Genomic DNA, 22,047 nt, shown 5'->3' with positions numbered 1-22,047 from the left:
AAGACAAACACTGTAGGCTCTCACTTGTATGTGGAATATTTAAAAAACAAAACCAAATAAAACCTAACTCAGACAAAAAGAGACCAGAGGTAAGGAGTAGAGGAAGACAGAATTGGATGAAAATAGTCAAAAGGTACAAAGGTCTAGTTATAAGTTAAATAAGTACTCTGGAGGCAATATGCAACGTGATGACTGTAGGTAACATTGCTGTATGGTATAAATGACAGTTGTTAAGAGAGTAAATCAAATCCTGTAAGTTCTCATCACAATGAAAACATCTTTTTCTTTTCTCTCTCTCTTTATATACATATATGTCTGTGTGTGTGTGTATACATATATATAAAATATGATATATATGATGAATGTTAACTAAACTTGTACTCATTTCATGACATATATAAGTCAAATCATTATGCTATACAGCTTGAACTTATACAGTGTTGTGTGTCAATCATATGTCAGTAAAACTAGAAAGGAAAAAAAGTAGAAACAAAAACAAAAACCCAGAAATTTATTCTCTCACAGTCCAAAATCAAGCTATACTCCCTCTGAAGGCTTTAGGGAAGACTCTTGACTTGACTTTTCTAGTTTCTGGTACCTCCTGGATTTTCTTGGTATTTCATGGTTTATAGACACATTTCTTTAGTCTCTACCTGTCTTCACATGGTTTTCTCCTCTGTGTTTTCAGTTCTCGGTGTCCCAAATCTTCCTCTTCATTCTTTTATGAGGATAACAATCACTGAATTTTAGATCCACTCAAAATACAAGATGATCCCATCTCAAGATTCTTAACTTCATTACATCTGCAAAGATCCTCCTTCCAAATAAGATCACATTCACAGAAACCAGGGGTTGGGACTTTGGACATATTTTTGAGGGTACACAATTCATGGATGAATTGCATATGAATATGTGTCATGATTTTTTTTTTAAGTTTTTAAGAAAAGAAATGGTAAATAATTTTTTTAATGGGGTTTTTGTGGGGTCTGAGTTTTTGTGACAAAAGTTCTATAGATTAGGGAGAGAAAAAAAATTGTACAAATTTGCCACCCTGTGAGGGAGAAATTCTTGATCAGTCTTGAAAAATGTCTTCACTAATTATGATTCTGAAAAAATTTTTTCAAATAAGGTTTTCAAAGGACATTTGAATGGTTTTGTTTTCTTTTGTTGAGAGGAAGCTAATGAGAACAGTGTCATATTCATGTATAGAGAGAGTATCTTTTAAAAAACTAAAGAGTTTTTTTTTGGTATTTCCAAATGCAGGACTCTATTAAAATATCGAAAAACATATTTTGTGTGTTCATTCACACTTTACACATGGTAATCTCTTGGGGTTTGTTTTGCTTTTGTCAATTATCAATAATTAAATCATTGCTACTATTGAGATTTGGGCCTTGGGACCACTGTGATTCTCAACTTTGTTCTGGTTTGCAATTGGCTGAGCATTCAGGTCATAAAAGGCATATTATACCTAACACTTGGCCCTGGCACCTTTGTGTTTTAGTATGACATGTAGCGTATGAGCAACTTTATTGGGGTCTCATTTCATGCATCAGTTAAGTAAACATGTAAATGAAGTAATCCTTTCTTCTTAAGAATGACGCTTGACTCAATATATTAAAAGTTATTTGAGTTCCCAAGTATAAAAAGGCCTGATAAGTTGTAATAGTTCTGTGAAAAGCTGTTCTGGTAGGAGAACATACAAATTTAAGAATTCAGACAATAGCTTTATTCAGAAGACTAAAAGCTTCTTAGAAGCCTATTTTCTGGACCCTAATGCTATTCTGCAACCTTTCTTTTTTTTCCCCTCTCTCTCCTTGGATAGTGCTATCTGTTAAGAAATAGATGGCAAAGCTTTGATTCATCACCTTCTCAAATTGTTTCCACTACATAAAACATGTCTTCAAAAATAAATTTTGGAAGCTTTTATATGCCCAGTTGCATGAACGTTTTGAATAAGTCCTAATTATTCACCAGGGAGTATATCTTTAAAAAAAAAAAGCAATTTTTTCTGTGCTTTCTTTGATGGGCATTAAAAAAAGTAATTTAACAGTCATTTTTAAATTGATTGGAGTTCATCCAGAAAATCATTACTTGGAAAAAAGTTAAAAATTAGGTAAATCCAACTTTTGAAATTTTTCACAAAGTTCTTTTTATACTTTTAAAGTAGTAAAAGGCCAAGTATTTTATAAAGTGTCCACACAAATTCTATTACTTATCTTTCATCATAGCATGGAATAGTAGTTACACTCAAGACATGAAGGAAAAATATGCTTCAGGGTTTGGCTGGGAAATAACTGACATACAACAGAATCACTCACCCTAGTAGTTTTTCACTGTGGGCGCCAGGCAGGGTGTCAGTCTGTGGAGGGGCAAGCTGGTGCCTCATTCAGCTCTGCCCTCCTAATAAGATCAGCCTGACACAAAGCTGCAATTATTCTGTAGTGACATCACTACCACCCTGCCCTTTTGCCTGTATTTAAATGAGTTATTCTTATGTTGTATAATGGGAGATTTCAACTTCAAGTCTGGGCAATGAAAGTCAGTGTGAGTTCTGTGTCATGTTTTCATCTGGCCTTTTTTTTTTTTTTTTTTTTTTTTACCTTTTGGTGATGCTTCGAACACAGACCTAGAGTGCTGAAAGCATTTTCTAACATGAAGTGTCAAGTCCTCCCAGGGAATTAATCACCTGCCTAATCAACTAAAAAGTGTCACAATTTTTCATAGTGCATAAAGGATTACCCAAATTAAGTCCCAAGATATCTATTCCCTATTCTCTTGGAGATGGCACAGACGTTTTCAATGTTTAAATAGAAAAGAAAAAATAAAACTAGGATTGTTGGAATTTATAAAATTGGAATCCAGATTACAGGATTCACAATTGCAGCAACCACTTTCGGCCCTTGGGATTTTTTTTTCTTTTTGAACCTCATAAGATTATTTGATTATGTCTTACGTCTCACAAGTAACTAAAGCTCTTTGAGGGCAAGGCTAATGTTTATTTCATCTTTTAATCTCTCATAGCTCTTCCACACTACCTTGCACTTGATAGGCATTTATTAGTGTGTGCTGAATGCATGTAATACATGCAGAATGTTGTCACATAGAGACATTTATTAACATACTTGTCATCTACATACAGAGCAGGCCCGGTCGCTTTTTCTCTCTTACTCTTTTTAAAGTTTTTAATGGCTTTAAGGGGGAAAAGTAAGAAGGAAATATTTGAGTCAGGCCATAGTAGCCATCTGCTTTTCTTAGCTACCATGTCTCATTCTTCTTCCCTATTTTTCTCCCAGCCACAGTGGAACAATGAAGCTGAAGGGAAACTAGACAATCTCTCAGTTCGCTTCTGTATTTTAGAACTCTCTCTTTCCCTCATCTAGATTTCACTCTCTCACACTATAAACTAGCTTCCTGGCAAGAATCTAATCTGTATCTGTTCCTGAGTGTCCTGTTCCATAGTCTTCTCCACCAGGAGAGTCTACAAAAGGTGCCAAGCTGAGTCGAATACTCAGATTGGCCCCTATTGAATTAATCAACTGTGGCCAGGAGGCTGGGACATTAGATGGTTAATTTTAAATATTTGTTTTTGAGAGAGAGACAGAGCAGGAGTGAGGAGGGACAGAGAGAGACACACACATAGAATCGGAAGTAGGCTCCAGGCTCTGAGTTTTCAGCACAGGGCCTGACGGGGGGCTAGAACATGACCTGAGCTGAAGTCAGATGCTCAACTGACTGAGACACCCAGGCGCTCCTAGATGGTTCATTTTAAATCTGATGTTCATTCTTGGACCAGTCAGCGATGGTGCCAATGTCAGTGTCACTGAAAAACATGGTAGCACCTTCTGAAATCCTTGGTTGGAGTAAGATAGGTGCCAAAAGAAGGTAGTTGCTTATGGTGAAACGGAAGGGCCAAATTAAATGATAGGTAAGGTGTCTCATACCTACCAACTATATATTTTGATTTATCACTATAGCAGTCAAATATTAGAAAGTCATAATTAATTCTGTGCAGGTTCCCCTGAACTCAACAGCTTGATCAAGGATCGAACAGATTTTTCTAGCAGGAAATACAATATATAACCACTTACTAAATACACTATATCAGAATAGAGAATAAACGCTATCACTAGAAACCTGGAAGCATGTTTAAATACTGAAAAATATTTTAGGTATTAAGACCCTTTTTATTATAACAGAAATATCTAAATATATATATATTTGTACAAATATATAATTATATTTATATATAAATATATACATATATATTTCTATATACACTTATATATATAAATATATACAATATATATGTTATATTACATATACTATATATATACATATATATATTTGTTGTTTTTTCCTGATCCAATTGCTCAAAGAGTTTAGTTTTGTTTGGCTGTTTTTCTTAAACTTTTTTGTTTAGTTTTGGTAAGCCATCAAAAGCTTTAAAATGAGAATGTTGGGGCACCTGGATGGCTCGGTCGGTTAAGTGTCCGACTTCGGCTCAGGTCATGATCTCACGGTCCGTGAGTTTGAGCCCCGCGTCGGGCTCTGTGCTGACAGCTCAGAGCCTGGAGCCTGTTTCGGATTCTGTGTCTCCCTCTCTCTCTGTCCCTCCCCTGTTCATGCTCTGTCTCTCTCTGTCTCAAAAATAAATAAACGTTAAAAAAAATTTTTTTAAATAAAATAAAATAAAAAAAAAATAAAATGAGAACGTTACCTTTGTGTTGTATCACTAGATGGAAAAGACCATCTTGGAAAAGACATTAAAATGGACATTCACTAGGATAAACTATATAGAACCCTCAGGATCCTGACTCTTCCCTCATAAAAGGGTGTATCCAGTCTAATGCCACTTAATTATCTTTATATTTTTATAAGATACAAATTTTCATTAACTCTAAGGCCTTAAAAAAAAAATCTCCTCATAACATTCTGTAGTATATTATGGGCTCCCTTCTGAGGAAATGTAGTATTGGATTCCATTGATGACAGTGGGTGTGGTCTTTGTTGTTGCTGTTGATTCAGTTGTGCTAATCTCTGTCCCTTTAAAGATCCAAACAATAACTTAAGAATAGAGAGTTTCAAGAAGACATGGAATCATAAGAAATGATGGAGTCAGCAAGCTTCCTAAAGTTGCAGTACTTGAGGAAAGTTGTCAAATATGCATTATCATTCATCTGCCATGGTCCTGCTGTATCCTGTGTAAACTTGCTAAGTGTACAACTCCTTGGCCATTTTTCTTTCCATCTTTATGTGTTCATATTCTCAGAAGTAATGTCAAATACACCTCTGGCACGCTGAACAGTTCTAAACTGGATGATGACTTGTTTCTTTTACGTCTTCCCTGAGAGCCTAGTGTTTAAAGAAACAAAAATCGCCAGTGGAAAGTCAGTGTTACCTGACTTACTTCCATACTTCTTAGTTAAACTTCTCCTAGAGTAAGGAATTATGAGTTCCTGGAGCAGCACATGTGTTTCTTTCTTAATATCACTCTCAGTTTCATGATTTGAACTGTCTGCAGTTCTCTGAAGAGGAAGAGACATCCAAATAAATAGCACAGTCCTAGAAACTAGACTGCGGACAAGTACTGGAAAGGAAATAGTGAAAATTCTAGCAGTCAGTTAGTTCCTTTTCAGGCCAATGTGTTTGTTAAGCGGATTGTGAACTTTGGCTAATTATAGTATTAATCTCAATTCTTTTTTTTTTAAGTTTATTTCTTTATTTGAGAGAGAGCTTGAGCTGGAGAGGGGCAGAGAGAGAGAAGTAGAGAAAGAATCCCAGGTGGGCTCCACACCACCAGTGCAGAGCCTGAATGGGGAACTTGATTTCACGAACCAAGAGACTATGACCTGAGCGAAATCAAGAGTTGGATGCTCAACTGACTGAGCCACCCTCATGCCCCTGGTGAGTGGGGGAGGGACACACACACACACACAGAGAGAGAGAGAGAGAGAGAGAGAGAGAATCCCAAGCAGACTCCACAATGACAGCTCGATCTCACTAAACATGAGATTATGACCTGAGCCAAAATCAAGAGTTGGACATTTAACTGGCTGGGCCATCCAGGTATCCCAGTATTAATCTCATTTCTAAAATCTTTGATTTTTTTCTTTTTTTTTTTTTTTTTTTGCCCTTGAGGTCAACTGTCAGTGATGTCCACCAGAGTGTGAATGTAAGAGGCAACTGCCATAGCAAACCATCTTTAGCCAGATCTCCACCATGCCCTTGTTCAACTTGCCTGCCTCTGAAATTATCATATCTCCCCCTTATCATAATCATGCCTTCTTATATCTTCTGTTGACCCCCACCCCTTATTCTCAGTGTCATTGATAGTGAAGGGATGGTGGAAAATAGGAAATGGTAAAAACTAATTAACAGTATCCATTCAAGTAATTTTATTTTGTGTCTCCTTGCAGTTCCTATAAATGAGAACACCATTGTGTTTGTTCTAATTCTTTGTTAAAAGATAATGAAATTTTAAAAATCAATAAAATTAAAAAGAATTAGAAAAGTTATATCATGACAACATATCTTCAAATATATAATAATAATTATATAGAAAAAAATATAAATTCTTTTATCGTAAAATACTTTAAAATCCTTTAAAATTAAAGGAATAACAGCAAACACAAATGTGCCCAATACCCAGATTTGTAAAATCTAAACATTGTCCCATAATTGTTTATTCTTCATAAGAAATAAAACCCTATTAGGATTTTTTTAGAGCCCCCAAATGAGGAAATCTCTTCCTCACTTGAGGTTAGAACTAACTGGGAAATGACAAAGAATGGGAATGGAGCATAGCTGATGAATGAAATTCCTATTAACCCTTAGACAAAGCTCACTTACCCTCCTCCACCAGTTCAGAGCCTGACAAATAGAAGAAAGCATTGTTTAGTTTTTGTTTTTGTTTTTCTGTGGGGAAGGTTCACTTCAAAGAGAAAATGAGTAAGAGAAGACTGGACTACCCATATAGCTTCTCTTTTCAAACTCACCAATTATTCAAGTGTGAAAGGAGGGTGGGATATATAGATACAGACAAGAAGTTTACAGGTCATGGAAGTCCCTCCACATAGAAGAAAACATCAGGATTGGGAAGTAAGCATTTTCTTCTAAAAATATATAAAGTTAAAACCACAATTTTATTTCCTTTTGGATCCTATTCTCTTCCTTCTCTTGCCCCCAGCCCAGAGGTAACCTTTACCTGAATTTCAGGATCCTTGTATGTAACAAGTACTTAGTCGCCAGAATTGTGATTCTAAGTACCAACATGCTTCCATTTAAGGAAAATATTGGCTGCCAGTTCTTGGGGATTTTGATTATAACATCTGTATTTATTTCAATTACAAGATATTCTAGGAGACTAATGGAAAGAATGTAAAAGATGCTGCTGCTAGATAGGAATAGAGTTTGGATTCAAGGACGTTACTGCTCAACTAATGTTCTCAGTGCTGAAAGATCATCATGGTGTTAGCAACAACAATTATAACTAAGGAAACAAAATTTAGAGCTATCTCAAAACAGAAAAGAAAGCATCATTAAGTTATCTCTTCCCTCTGAAAAGAAAACATGCATTCTATTGACCCTTGCCTTCTGAAATATTTCAACATTCCAAGGCTACTGAGATTTTTCTTCATCTCTTATAAACAAACCCAGTGTCCTTTAAAATACTTTCTGATTTATTTTCCAATTTTTTTTCAGGCGAGTAACAAATAAAATGCATTTGGCTTCCATTATTTTCTCTTGATAAACTGAACAAGTTTTAAATTGAGCGCAGGTACCAAAAGGCTTTTGAATAAAGAGAATGTTTGGTAATGAATGATTAAATGAAAACTAGCTATAATAATTAGCTAGGAATGGAGAGAAAAATTGTAAAGAATCACTTTTGTTTAAGTGATAGTGTATTATTAGGGACATCTAGGAAAATGAGCCTACATAGTACGTGAGAATCAATAATGCATCTCTTAGTGCCTACAATTTGAAATTGCCAATTAAAACAACTGGGTAACTCTACGATGAGCAATTGTTTTCTTAATAGACTTTGTTTTTGGTCGGGGTATACTGTTAGAGTTTGCATAGTATTTAATTTTGTTACTTAGCTTCATGAAGCCCTTAATTTATTAATGGTAATGATTGACTACTTGTGTGTTAAACCAGAAAGTATTTAGATAACCTTATTCCATCAAAAGAGAAATGTTATAAATCTGTATACTTTGCCTCCTGCTTCTGAGCAATATGGCAAACAAAAAAATGAAAGAGTAAGGCAAGTTAAATCTAATACCCCTTTGTGGTCTACAGCAAAATAAAATATGGGCCGACTTCATTTTATGTGTTGACTGTGTTCTTAAAATCCTTGCGTAAAAATGAAGACATTTTTAAAAGGCCAGGCATGCTCCCTCTTTGAAAAAATACTACAGTCAATTCAAAGTGCCAGTAATTATTTTCCAATCTAAATAATCACAACTTAATTTAACTGATTTTTTTCACATACTGGAATTTTTCCATTCATTTCTATTTCATTTTTTTGTTACACATACAGTGTGTTTTCACTTAAACTATTTTATTTCCAAACTACAAGTTGTGCAATTAAGAGAGAATGGCTTTTGGTTCTTTTTATACCATGTATACATTAGGTAACTGGATAATCCTTTTTCACGTTTTGAGATGCTGTTGGTTCAATCTCAGAATCACATCTTTCCCAGATACCACATGCATTGTGTCTATCGATGCCTGAGGAGAAAACCTGAATAAAAAGTTGTACTTTTATTTACAGATTTTATCAATGCATTATATTAACTTACATATAGTTTCTTCCCTGTGATATATATGAGCCAATGCCACATTGCCGGTCCTGAGGTTATTTTTGCTAGTGTGCGTAAGATGTAGTTTCATAGATTGGGAAAGCAAAGAGGTAGTATACACAGTGAAATGAATTATTTTAAACGTCCTAACTGACATTGGAGTTATTAAACACACAAACAAACAAAGTAGAATTCACTGTCTCAGTGAAGCAATAGAAGTACCTGAAGTAGTAACCACATCTCTCACATTTATAGATGTGTAAAGATTTGAGAAGCCAATAGGCATGTGTATGGATTTGAGAAGCCAACACCTAAGCCATCCAGAAAAATTGTCCTGTTGAATCTATAGGAGAATCAATAATGGAACCTGATAGTGCCTGGATTTGGAAATTGCCAGTTAAAACTACTAGGTAAATTGAAAACTATTTATTTTACGGTACGTACTACCTCTGTGCTTTCCTGGCCCTCAAAAGTATCTGTTGTACATCCTAACAAAAACAACCTTACTGTCTCACTGAGAAGAAATTATATGTAAGCTAATAAAATCCACTTAAAAGTTTTCATTAACAAAAGTGCAACTTTCATTCATACTTTTATGCATCCAAAGACTTTGTATCTCCCATTTCTGAGTAAATACTTGAATAGTATGCAACCCTGCTCGCTCTGAAGTGTAGTACGCCTTTCCCCATGCAGCGCTGCATGCTGTGTAGCCACAGAAATTCATGAGTTCAGCTCCCAGGATGCCAGGGCAGCTGGAGTAGAGTTCTGTGCTCACGTTGCTTGCACAAACACACGAGCCTTGTTTCCCACAGTGAGGTCCAGGGACCCCTGAGGTCCTGCAGCTTTTTTATCCTGTAAAACACAGAGCCAGAAGATGATGCTGATAGGGTGGAGGCGTTGGGAGACTAAGACTGTTTAAGAATTTCAGGAGAAGGGACAGTCTGAGAGGAGCTGGCAGAGCAGGCAATTATTTGTGGTGGGAGGATATGGGAAAAGAGCAGATGTCTGTAGATACTACAAAGGAAAATAAACACTGTGGAAGAACAAACTTATGTAGAAAAATTTAAAAGGGGGATTTTTAACAAAGAATGTTTGGGAAACACTCCTTTGGAGTTTTAATATTCTGGGCAGCACTTACAAAAGGGTATAAGTTCTTACAGCCAGAATGACCTTTATATGAGAAATCTTCATTTGTCTGTTTATTCCATCCTGTTTCATTTAACAAACTTGTATTAAACACCTACTATGTGCCAAGAATTAGCCCTCCTTGTCTCCTTCCCACCAGCCATATACAGATACACATAAACACACACTCACTTTGAAGTTCAAATACCATTTGTATTAACTGGAGGCCCACAGGACGTTAGCACTAAAGTCAAAACAATTCACTCACTACAGCAAGCTGAAGTTAAAAAGCAGCCCCCCAGGATGAAACTTGGAAAATGCTTGAACATCGAGGTGTTTATTTGGATTGGCTTTTCTGGACTTGCTGATACTGGTAGATATCTTTCTGACATGTTGCATCATTTCTGATGAAAGAGCTCTGAATGGTGGGACTGATGGAGCCAGACTTTCCTCTTACATAACTGTATAGGGAAGTTTCAATTATTTGGAGGCAGTGAGTTAGAGCTGATATTTTTTCCAGAAAATATGGATTCCTGTATTTGAGACCATGATGCCATTTCCAAACACTTGTGTTGATTCTATATCAAGGCTCTAATGTTGTTTGTTTCATTCTATTTTTATTTTCTGTGTCTTCACCATTGGAGTTCTTTGTCTTGTCCTTCTCCATATTGCAGTGCTGTAAAAATAATCATCTCATATTTCAAATCAACTAGAATTATGTTGTACTATAATATTTTTGGACAGATCCAGTTACACTACTAATTAAATTTTATCTTTTAAGGTAATCATGTACACCAAAATTGAGATCCAACTCGCTTAGCCACCAAGAGCATGCACTAATAAAAATTTCAGATTTATAGCACAGATATTATAAAGATGTTTCATTATATATTACAAGTGAGGAAAAAGGCTTTCAACTTTTCCACTAAATTTATCATTAAAGTGTTTTTCCTCCAACCCCCTGAAGTGTCTCAAAGTTGACTATGTTTTATTTGAATTTAGGGAGAAAGAAAAGTAAATTTGAAGTGATATGAAATACCTATTGTATCACATCATTCGTTACAGTGAGCATATATAATTTTCGGAGTTTATATCCACTTGAGCTGGGGTGGATAGACTCTTTCCACCAAGAGGCTGTGGCACAGCAAGAGATACAAGAAGGACCCAGGATGTACCAACATTGAGGTTTGGGGAGGATGGGGCCTCTGCAGCTCTGCACACACAGGTTGCACTGGCTAGGTATATCATCTGATTCTCAGGTGGCTCAAGGCTGTGACTATTATTATGGCTTGAGTATACTGAAAGAGTCACTTCAGGCTTATCCTGTCCTTGGAATACACTTGTAATCTTTGAAATAGGTTAGAGGAGAGTAAATTGGCATTGATGTAAGAGAATTCTTGACTTGCTGTTGGCTCAAAACCTGGGTGGTATCATAAATATTCTTGAGGGTCTGAGATGAGAATCCAAGAGCTCTGACTGGAAGGACAAGAATCATCTGCACTCTTCCTCCTCGGCCAGCTCTTTCACCTGGAAGGCTTGATGCCCTCATCTTAGATTTTATTTGCACATGTCATTGCAGCCAGTTTGGAAACAGGAAATTGTTTTTGGAAATGAGTCAATGAACCCAATGTCCTGCCCCACTGATATAACACATCTGTGTCATTTTTCAAGGTACAAATTGTCATCAGGATTGGGGTGGGGAATCCTCTTCCAAAAGAAAATTCAACTGCCACATGGTAAACTGATTCTTTGGATTCTACTTACAAACACAATTAACTCATTTATTGAGCATTCTCTATGGCTACATACATAAGGTGTATTTCTCACAGCAACCAATACCTATAAAGCATGTATAAGCTCATTTTAAATATAAGCTGAGGCTCATAGAAATTAAATCACTTACTGTATTTTGAAAGCAGAAGCACCATCTTTTATGACTCTACCTCTAGGTAGAGTCATATATTCAACCTAAAGTAAAATTTTGATGACTATTTGTGGAGTAGTTGAATAAATGTGAATAATTACATACAGAGTATAAACGAAAGGGCTGTGTTTAAGACTAGGTTCATCTATCTCTAAAGATTAGCATCTTTCTATACAATCAAAGAATTGGCTCTAAAAACCATCAACTATAATAACACAATTATTACTATTTCCTATCTTAATATTATGGCAATTCCCTCTTTAAAAACAATAAATATAATGCTAATACCATGATTTCTCCTATTTCCAGATTGGATAAATGTATAAGAAGTTGTTGAAAAAGGCAATAGCATTTTAATATCTATCCCTAGTCACCATTGATTTGATTTTCCCTTCGGCTTAGAATTTTAAATATTCAAAATTCCATTAGCTATTAAATGCTTCAGTCTGGATATTACTAGATCAGAATTTCTGGACCACCCTGTGAAAGACAGACTTTTTTCATTAAGAAGCAAAAAAATCAAACAGGCTGCAGTGACTTTTCTTGGAACTCAGAGGATGTGTGGAGGAAGAAGGTCTTCTTTGACCAGAGAGTCAATGCCCTTGGGAGATGCCCAGACTTTGCCCCCTTCATTCAGCTTTTCCTGCCAGTCCTTATCCTCAAATAATCCAAAGCTACAAGATGATTAAGAGCCCTCATGGCCCATTTGAGAGTTCTCTTGACCTCGATTATTATTTTTACTTTTATTAATCTGACCACCTCAATAGCACTGTTGTCATGGAAAGTCTGTGATTTGACCTCAGAAGACAAATGTTGAAGTCCTGTCTCTGCCACTAACACAGCCTAATGTTAGGCCAATCACTTTACCCCTCTAAGCTCCAGTTTCCTAACACACAAGAAAAGAATAGTCACTGCTGTTTTGCCTAACCTTCACAGTTTATTGTCTAGCTCAATACCTTTTTTATATGAAAATGTTTCTAAGTGGCAAAATGTTTATAAGCAGAAAATACCGTACGATTGTAGGTTACTTCTCCCTCTCTTCCTCTCTTTTTTCTCTTTCTCTCATTTAGTTGTCTTACAAATCAAATTCCATCCTGGGGCAAAGAAATTGTGCAAAATGATTTTTTTTAAAAAGAGGTACCCTTCAAAACTAACAATCTCATCTTCTTCCTCATCTTTCTTCCTTCTCATAGTCCTTAGATATATTAGATATATAACACATACAGCCATATTTGAAAGAGAGCAAGCCTTTCTATTTCTTTTCTACCTAAACATGAATGTCTTGACTGAAGTCCCTCATGATGCTTTATCTAGAGCTCTGTAGCCATGACTTTTCTCCTCATTCCAATCTTTCTCCTTATCCCCATTTCCCTAGCTATGACCACTCTAGAAGGGCCTCTTCCCCAATTTTGCCCCTCAGGAGATGTAATTACATGAACTAATAGTAGCCTCTCTTCTAGACCCATCTTTGCATCACCTTCTACTATCCCTTTTCAGTTTTAGGGATAAGATGTAGATATTGAATTCAGGTGAATGTTTGGGAATCCTGGGGAAACGTGGGCAAATTTCTCTGCTATCCTGAGCCTCTGACTCTCCATTTGTACAGTGGTGATAGTAACACTATTTCATTGTAGGGCCTGGGACAAATTATATGAGAAGGAGCATGTGAAGAGCAACACATAATAAGTATGCAATGTTGTGCTTATTAAGGGAAAAATCCCCCTTTTGCTGCTGCATGGAAATCAGAATTTCATTTTGACATCTGACTATTGTCTATGTTTTATTTCCCATCATTTTCATCTTATATGACTGCTTAAGCCACCTCAGTTTTGTTTTGTTTTTGTTTTTGTTTTTTGGCTTTGATGGAGAATAAGTATGATTTTTGCTTTACCTCTGGTACAGAAAGTTCCAAGACAACTTAGTATAACAAAATGAACATCGAACTCAAAGTCACGAGAAGCTTTCACTGTTTATGTGCTCCTTTAAATCAAAAGAACAAGATGTAAACTATTTTTTTATGTCATCTCCTGTGCTTCAGGCTCCTTTGTGCCTTAACAAACTTGAAAGAGACTGATTTACGATCACTTTGGGCAAATTGCCTGTAGAATTCTGAGGACAGGAAATGAAGAAAAAAAAAAAGTGCAGCACACACCCCCGGACATTCCACACAACATGTGGAATAAACAGGCCTAAAAAGGAAACCAAAAGCTCTTGGTCTTATAGTGAGGAGTATCATGAATGGCCTTTGGGAGAACATACAGTAAGGATAATAAACTTCTGGAAAAATACTTCAAGAGGGGTGAACTTGACCCTGATTAAAGATAATCTCCCCCACCCCCACCTTTTGTCTAAAGGATGGTGAATACTTTTAAGTTAGGTAAATTATGTTACCTGTATCAACATTATGAAAGAGGGGTACCATATTATAGACTTGTTCCTCTCAAACCTTCACAGGAATCGCACTTTCTGGGGATCTTGTGGGGATGGAGACAGTGATTCAGGAAATCTGAGTGGAACCTAAGATTCTGGATCCCTCACAAGCTCTGGGTGATACAAATGCTACTGGTCTGCAGGCCAGTTGTTTCTCCATCATCTTCAACAACATTCTTGGTGGTGGTGTTCTGGTCCTTATCTATGGAAGAGTGAGTTTCACCCAGGACAATTTTGGTCCCAGGGGAATTTGGCAGTGTCTGGAGACACTTTTGATCTTCACAATGCAAGCAGTACTACTGGCATCATGTGGACAAGGACCACACATGCTGCTACAATACACAGGATAGACTTTCATAACAAAGAATTTTCTGACTCTAAATGTCAATAACACTAGAGGTGAGAAATCCTGTTGTAGACATACTACTTTGTGTATCTCTCATATCAAAAATAATCTTAGGGCACGTGGGTGGCTCAGTCGACTTTGGTTCAGGTCATGATCTCATAGCTCATGAGTTCAAGCCACACGTCGGGCTGTATGCTGACAGATCAGAGCCTTGGAGTCTACTTCAGATTCTCTCTCTCTCTCTCTCTCTCTGTCTCTCTCTCTGTCTCTCCCCCACTTGGAGTCTATGTCTCACTCTCTTTCTCAAATATAAATAAATATTTAAAAATTAAAAAAAATGATCTATTAAAAATTTAAAAAATAAATAAACCAGTGAGAGATAGGTAGGAGACTAAATAGTCTGGAGTAGAGTGAACTGTGTTTAAAACTGTCTGCAAATACATGAAAGGCAATTACGCAGAAGATGGTAACCAGCTGTTCTTCATCACACTTGAAGTATGAGCAGGAAATGTACATAAATGGACCTATGCTACCCATCCATTCTTTTTCTGCATTTTCCACGCCAGCCAGGCAAATCTCTCTATGATATTGTAACCATATTTGTCCCACTTTGCTTCTTACTACTTGCAGAGACCCTCCCAAATCCTTGGGACATATTTTCTTCACACTGCCAAGTTGACTTTCTCCCTCCCTTTAAAAATCTAACTGGAAAATTTCCATCTCCATTAAGTCTTTCTGAACTAAAATGAAGCAGTTGCCAGTTCACTTCTAACTTCAACTGGTACACTTTCTCCTTCAATGTGTTCATTCTACAAATATGTTATTGCCCATCTGTGTACAAGGAACTGTGCTAGATTGGGGGAAGGGATAAGAAAGATGAGTAAGAGAGTCTCTGCTTTTAAGAATTTTCCAATCTTGGGGAAGAAAACCACACACAGATAATTACAATGTAAATAAAATAGTATTTAATAATTATTTTCATGAGAGATATTTAAAAGATGAAAGAGAATGGTTTAGTAGTTAAAAGATTATTTCCAGTTGGAAAAATCAAGGACAACTTTATAAATAGGTATACATAAGTATCCTTTTTCATAAATAAGTATATATAAATATCTTTTTTTTAAGGACAAAATTTTCTATAAATTAGGTACAACCCTGGGCAAAAAAAGAACTTAATAATGTTAAAATTTGAAGATAGTAAATTAGAGTATAGAATGAGTTTGAGTCTGAATTTAGACTATATTTATGGAAGACTTTATAATGAGTAAGGAAAGAGAATTTTTCAGGATATGTGTAGCTATATCATGATTTTAACAAAGGACAGTGAATTTAATCACCTCTGAATGTATCTCATGATGCTTTGTAATTTTATAAGGGAGTGCTCTTTGGAAAGAATTCTTAATTTCATCTAGGAGGGGAATACTTTGTGATTTCACAAGTATACTTTAAAAACTAGCACCAAACATGGAATTTGGCACCATTCAGAACTCTTTTTAGGAGAGAGTCTCACTTGTAAAGTGTTTTCATTACCTGAACTACAAGGAAATGGAAGAGAATTAGCCCTCATTGAATATCTAATATGTGCCAGGCACTGAGTAAACTCTAGCTATGTCATCTGATTTAGATATATCATCGAGAGCAACCTATGTGTTTATCACCACCAACAACACTTTAAGGAGATTCTAGCATATTGATTGAGAGGGATGCAGAGCAAATCTCAGGCCTATTTAGGAAGCCCTTTCTGGGTGAAGACAATCAGCTTGCTTTTCCTTTGGAAGCAGCAAGGAGAAAGCTTCCTGTCCTGAGGATTTAAATGGTGATACTTGCGTAGTCAAAACAGGAAAATGAAGCTGTTTACATTTCATTAGTGGCCATGATTCCCTGTAGGGCTCATTACTGGAAAGCTATCCGTAACTCCCATTAGGCACAAATAAGCATGACTTTCTGCCAGCTCTCTCACACATCCTGAAATCACAAGCTTTGGGAATGGTATAGCTACTGAATTACTATAGGATTTTGTTCGAATGTCAGTACTTGAATTCTTTAGCCATGGTATTGGTTTAAAGTCAGTAATGCAGTTAATATCATAGACCTTTCTTGCAGTTCTCATTTTTTTGAACATCATCGCTCTTTTTAATAAGAGCACAGTTTTTAATCATGTCTTCCATAATTCAAAACATGATGGAATCTTAGTTAACTCTGTGTAACTGGACTTTTTTTTCCCTCTTAAAGTTGTTTTAGGCTTCTGCGTATCATTCAATGTTGATGTGAAAAATTCAATGACCTTCAGTGGCCCAGTGGAAGACATGTTTGGATATACTGTTCAACAATATGAAAATGAAGAAGGAAAATGGTAAGCTGGTTGATTTTGTTGTGTTGTTTTTTAATTTTCTTCTAAGATAATGGAAAATCTTATTTAGCTACAGTCTGTTTTATGAATGAGACTTCAACAGAATGAATTATGTATGGTAGAAAATGCAGTCTTAATCATTCGGTAATGGAAACTGACCCAGTTAAAAAAAAAAAAAGGAAAATTCCTTGGCAATATTAAAGGAAGTGGTTAGTGATTTCTAAGCCTGTGTTGACCTCAAAGAAGGTCCTTGTCCAAAATAGTCATTGTTCTGTAATTATGTTATTCTGACAAGAGTTCTTTGATTCTTCTCATTTTAGAATAGCTAAAATTCAGCTGCAAGTATTGGGAGCCAGATGAGATCCCAATGAGATCGAAAGGGTTAATATCACAAAATATTGTTGGACTAATTTTTTCGTGATTTACTGACCTACTGAGTTTGATTTATGGTTTATAATGAACTTTACTGAATTTCTTTTATACACTTTTAAACCCTTTGATGATAGTTCATTTCACTTTAGGTATGACTTTTAAACCACATTTAACTTGTTGAAAATTACACAAAATTAATATTAAAGCTCTTTTGCTGTATACTTAACGTAATTTTTAGTGTTCCTTTTTTAAATTGGAACTTATAGGAAAAAAAGACCAAGAATTTGTTAAACTTTGCTACAGTTTAATAACTTAAAGTAAATTAAATTATTCTAGTAACTAAAAGAATAAACAAAAAGGGATTTATATCTCCTAGGAAAACAGTAATCAATCACTCTACTATATTTCATAAATAAAAAGATATGGATTTTTGATGTTTTACTTTATCTTTTACAGTTAATTTGATCATAATTTCCCCAAAATGATCAATAGTAAGAACTTGAGTTCTCACATTTTCTATGTACAAATATTATATCCTAGGTACAAACTAGAATTTTTGGAAGCATTTCAGTCTCTACTTTCCTTACAAATATCTTAGGTGAGAAATCTAATAATAGAGTATGAATTATATGTTCTCTGTCCTTCCATCCTGTACTCTCACTTACCACTCCATCCCCACCCCTTCTAAGGTTAAATGGGAAAAGTCATCGCTCTAGACACCAATTTTATTCTGCTGGCATTATGCCTGCAATTCCAGGAGCTCTGCTTCTCAGAGATTAATGTGAGCGGGCGGAGCTTCTCCTTGGACGTAAGCTATAACAAACTGAAACTCAGTGTATATTTTTCCTTAAAAAGCTTAACTTTTAAATAAAATACATATGAAAGTTACTTTTCAGTAATTACTATTAGTCACATAAATTTTAAAGAGAAATATAACAGGGGCACCTGGGTGGCTCGGTTAGTTAAATGTCCAACTTCATCTCAGGTCATGATCTCGTGGTTTGTGAGATGGGTTTGTCAAGGTTTGTCAAGGGTTTGTCAAGCCCCGCATCAGGCTCTGTGCTGACAACTCAAAGCCTGGAGCCTGCTTCAGATTCTGTGTCTCCCTCTCTCTCTGCCCCTCCCCCGCTCACACTCCGACTCTCTGTCTCTCTGTCTCTCTGTCTCTCTCTCTCTGTCTGAAAAATAAATAAACATTAACAATTGTTTTTAAATAAAGAGAAATATAACAAATAACAAGCCTTAAAGACTTAAACAACTTACTTAAAATGAACTTAAGGAGACTCAAAATTTTTTAACCTATTTTATGAAAGTCTGATTTTCATGTTCTGATGTAAGGAAATCCCTTAAACTTACTCTATTATCTAGTCCAGGCTCCCTGATTTTAGGGCAATGTGTTATCAGCAGTCCTTAGTTACCTGAATGAATCTTAGTAGAGTAATAAAGGTTCATATTTCTCCCCAGTAATAAAGAGTTCATCAAATGGTACACCCATTTGATCTCTTTAGTTTCTTTCTGTCCCTTATTATAAGCCCATCCTATTGTGAGTTTTCCGCCTTCTACATTCTTGAATCTCTTTCAAGATACCTGTAAAATAAAAAAACAGGAAAATGCAAAATCAGGTTGAATGGAGGCCTGATGTCATGAATTTGTCTTTGAAGAAGGTGAATGTGTAGATGAGTAAAGGAAGACAGCCAAACCATCATTTGGAAAGAAACAAGAGTGCACAGAGTAGATAGGAAAATAAGGTTGGGGCGGGGGACTTGGGGTGGGGGGAGATGTTGCTAATGGCCTTTCTGAATGAGCCTACACTGAATTGAATTTTAGACAAACCATTCAGAATTTTGTACACACATGTGAGATAATGTTAATAATAATATATTAACTTTTTTTTAGGTTAGAGATCGTGCCTTATACATTTTGCTTTCTTGATGAAATATAGCTTGTCTATGTACAAATGTTTGTTGGTGGATTATTTAGAGTTTTTCTTTAGCCATAGCATAAACTATGGGCCAATCAAGCAACAAGTATTTATGTAATACATCCCATGTGTCTAGCTTATGCTACATTCTATGGAGATATAAGACAAATACAAAGTTTATAACCTAATAGAGGGCTCATATTTAATAATTAGAAATAAAAATAGTGCTAATCAGTATAATAAAGACTGTAAAATCAATGGGAGTTAAAAGAAGGAGGAAGTGATTCTTGACTCTTGAGCTGAGTCTTGAAAGATGATTTAACTTTTAATAAGAGAAGAAGCAATGCCACTCTAATCTGGGAAGCCACATAAGCAGGGACATAGATTTGAGAAGTGAGTGTGTTGGTAAGCAAAAAGGACTGACATTGGGAGAGTAGAGGGGAAAGGGTAATGGCAGACCTCAGAAGCCAGACGAAGAAACTTGGACCTAAGTGCAGGCATTAAGAATCATTTACGATGGGCGTTGAGGAGGGCACTTGTTGGGATGAGCGCTGGACGTTGTATATAAGCCAATTTGACAATAAATTATATTTAAAAAGGGCAAAAAAAGAACCATTTATGAAACTTGGTTTAGGAAATCACATAATATTACATTTAAATAATTGGATTGGAGAAAAAAGTGCCTGAAAGCTGGGGAATCTATAGGCAAGCAAGAATAGCAATCTGGTGCTTAACAGATGAGGTCCCAAGCTAGGTTAGAGAGAACTGGAATGAAAGAAAAGTGTAGGCAAGATAAATTTAGATGAACCATCAAAGCCTGGTGGAAGTTTGGAAGTGTCCAATGAAGGTGTAGGAGGAATCAAACATATTCCAAGATTTCTACACTGGATGGTTGGAAAATGGGTAGTCATTCAGAGACAAATGTACACAAAAGGGAAAATAAGTTTTATCAGGAAGTTGGTAAGTATGGTTTTAAATGGTTTGAGTAATGTCGTTGGAAACTTGAAATGGAATATAGATAAGAGGGAGAAGTTAATATATTGGAGGAAATATTTAGAGAGCAAGGACTGGTTTTGCTTCCCACTTGCAACTCTGTGCATTACCCAGCATCTAGCACAGGGCCTTAAACATCATATACATTCAATGGTTATTTGTTGGCTGAACAACTTAATCTAGTATAACTCCCTGTTATCATTAATGAAAAAACAAACACACACACATGCAAAAATAATGTCAAAAATAGCTCTCTTAAGACTGTTATCAAAAACACAAAAGATAAGTGTTGGCAAGGAAGTGGGGAAAAGGGAATATTTGTGCACTGTTGGTGGGAACGTAAATTGCAGCCACTATGGAAAATAGTATAGAGGTTCCTCAGAAAATTAAAAATAGAACCACGCTATGATCCAGCTGTCTGGGTAAATATACAAAATAAATGGAATCAGGATCTTGAAAAGATATCTGCACACCTATGTTCATTGCAGCATTATTTGCAATAATTCAGACTTGAAAGCAATCTAAAAGTCCATTGATGGATGAATAGATTTTTGAGATGTGTCGTATACATACAATTGAATATTATTCAGCCTTAAAAAAAGAAGGAAATCTTGCCATTTAAGACAACATGGATGAACTTGGAGGACATTTTGCTAAGTGAGATAAACCAGACACAGAACAAATACTACATAATCTCATTTTTATAAGGAATCTAAAATGGTCAGACTCCTAGAAGTCGAGTGTAGAATGGTGGCTACCAGGAGCTTAGAGGAGGGGAAAACAAAGTATTTGTCAAAGGGTACAAAGTTTCAGTTATGCAAGATGAATAAATACTAGAGATTTACTGTACAGCACAGTGCCTGTAGTTAACAATACTGTATTATATACTTAAAAATTGGCTAAGAAGGTAGATCTTAGGTTAAGTGTTCTTATCACAAAATACTAATAATGATAATAACTAAAGAGGGTTGGAGGAAACTTTTGGAGGCTATGGATATGTTTATGCCATAGACTGTGGTGATAGTTTTATAGGTGTATACTTGTCTCCAAACTCATCAAGTTGTATACATTAAGTACGTACAACTTTTAATATGTCAACCATACTTCAATAAAGGATTTGTTTTTGTTTTTTGTAAGTGACTTCCACAGGGAAATGTAACTACTCAGGGCCAGAGCTGAAAATAGAACTCCTGTCTCTCCACTCCTAGGCTGGTGCTTTTTTTTCTTTATTAGAACTATATTAAAAAGTAAGTGCTGATAATAACAATCTTTGCAGTTTTAGACTTTATGTATTAGTATACATGTGAGAGTTTGTGAGCGTTTGAATGTATAAGAATGTCAGATAATTTAATTCCACTTTGACATTCCATGTCTACAATGATCTTATATAAAAGGTGTGAAATACCAGAGTAACAAAAGCAGTGTGGCCAACTGAATTTAAAAGTAAGCACACTACAAAAATCTAAATATCCAAACCTTGAAGGATGGCATTGTAGCAGCCTATTGTTTTAAAGGGATCCAGGCATTGGTAATGTGAAATAAATTTTAGAAACATCTTTGGATATTCTGTAAACGTTTATAAAATCAGACAGGGTGCATACTTACTTTAAGAAATGGACTATGGAATAAATGTCATATTTGGGAGAATATGAGTTTTGTTATTCAGTTTTTCTCCGGAGGTGGGCACCTTCATAAATCATATTTACTACTCAGGTTTTGGAAGCCCATCAACCTCGGATTTTTAAAAAAAGTCACCCTGACCCATATTACATCTTGGTTGAA

At 35.8% G+C, this 22,047-nt stretch overlaps 1 protein-coding gene across 3 annotated transcripts in view; it reads left to right on the top strand.

Moving 5' to 3' along the window:
* ITGA1 (integrin subunit alpha 1) overlaps nucleotides 1–22,047 on the top strand; it is a 162,055-nt gene that overhangs the window by 39,458 nt on the left and 100,550 nt on the right. For 2 of the 3 annotated variants that reach the window (XM_015073711.3, XM_053200747.1), the window contains one exon: nucleotides 16,862–16,982. In XM_015073711.3, coding sequence (XP_014929197.1) covers nucleotides 16,862–16,982 — 121 coding nt within the window. Of the gene's footprint in view, nucleotides 1–14,310; nucleotides 14,683–16,861; nucleotides 16,983–22,047 lie in introns of those variants that run through there. The other variant, XM_053200755.1, reaches the window with a different exon arrangement.

The sequence above is a fragment of the Acinonyx jubatus genome, chromosome A1 (genome assembly GCF_027475565.1).
Source record: "Acinonyx jubatus isolate Ajub_Pintada_27869175 chromosome A1, VMU_Ajub_asm_v1.0, whole genome shotgun sequence".
In the NCBI taxonomy this organism is placed as follows: Eukaryota; Metazoa; Chordata; class Mammalia; order Carnivora; family Felidae; genus Acinonyx; species Acinonyx jubatus.
The sequence above is the reverse complement of the archived record's forward strand: the minus strand, read 5'-3'. Positions and strand labels throughout refer to the sequence as shown.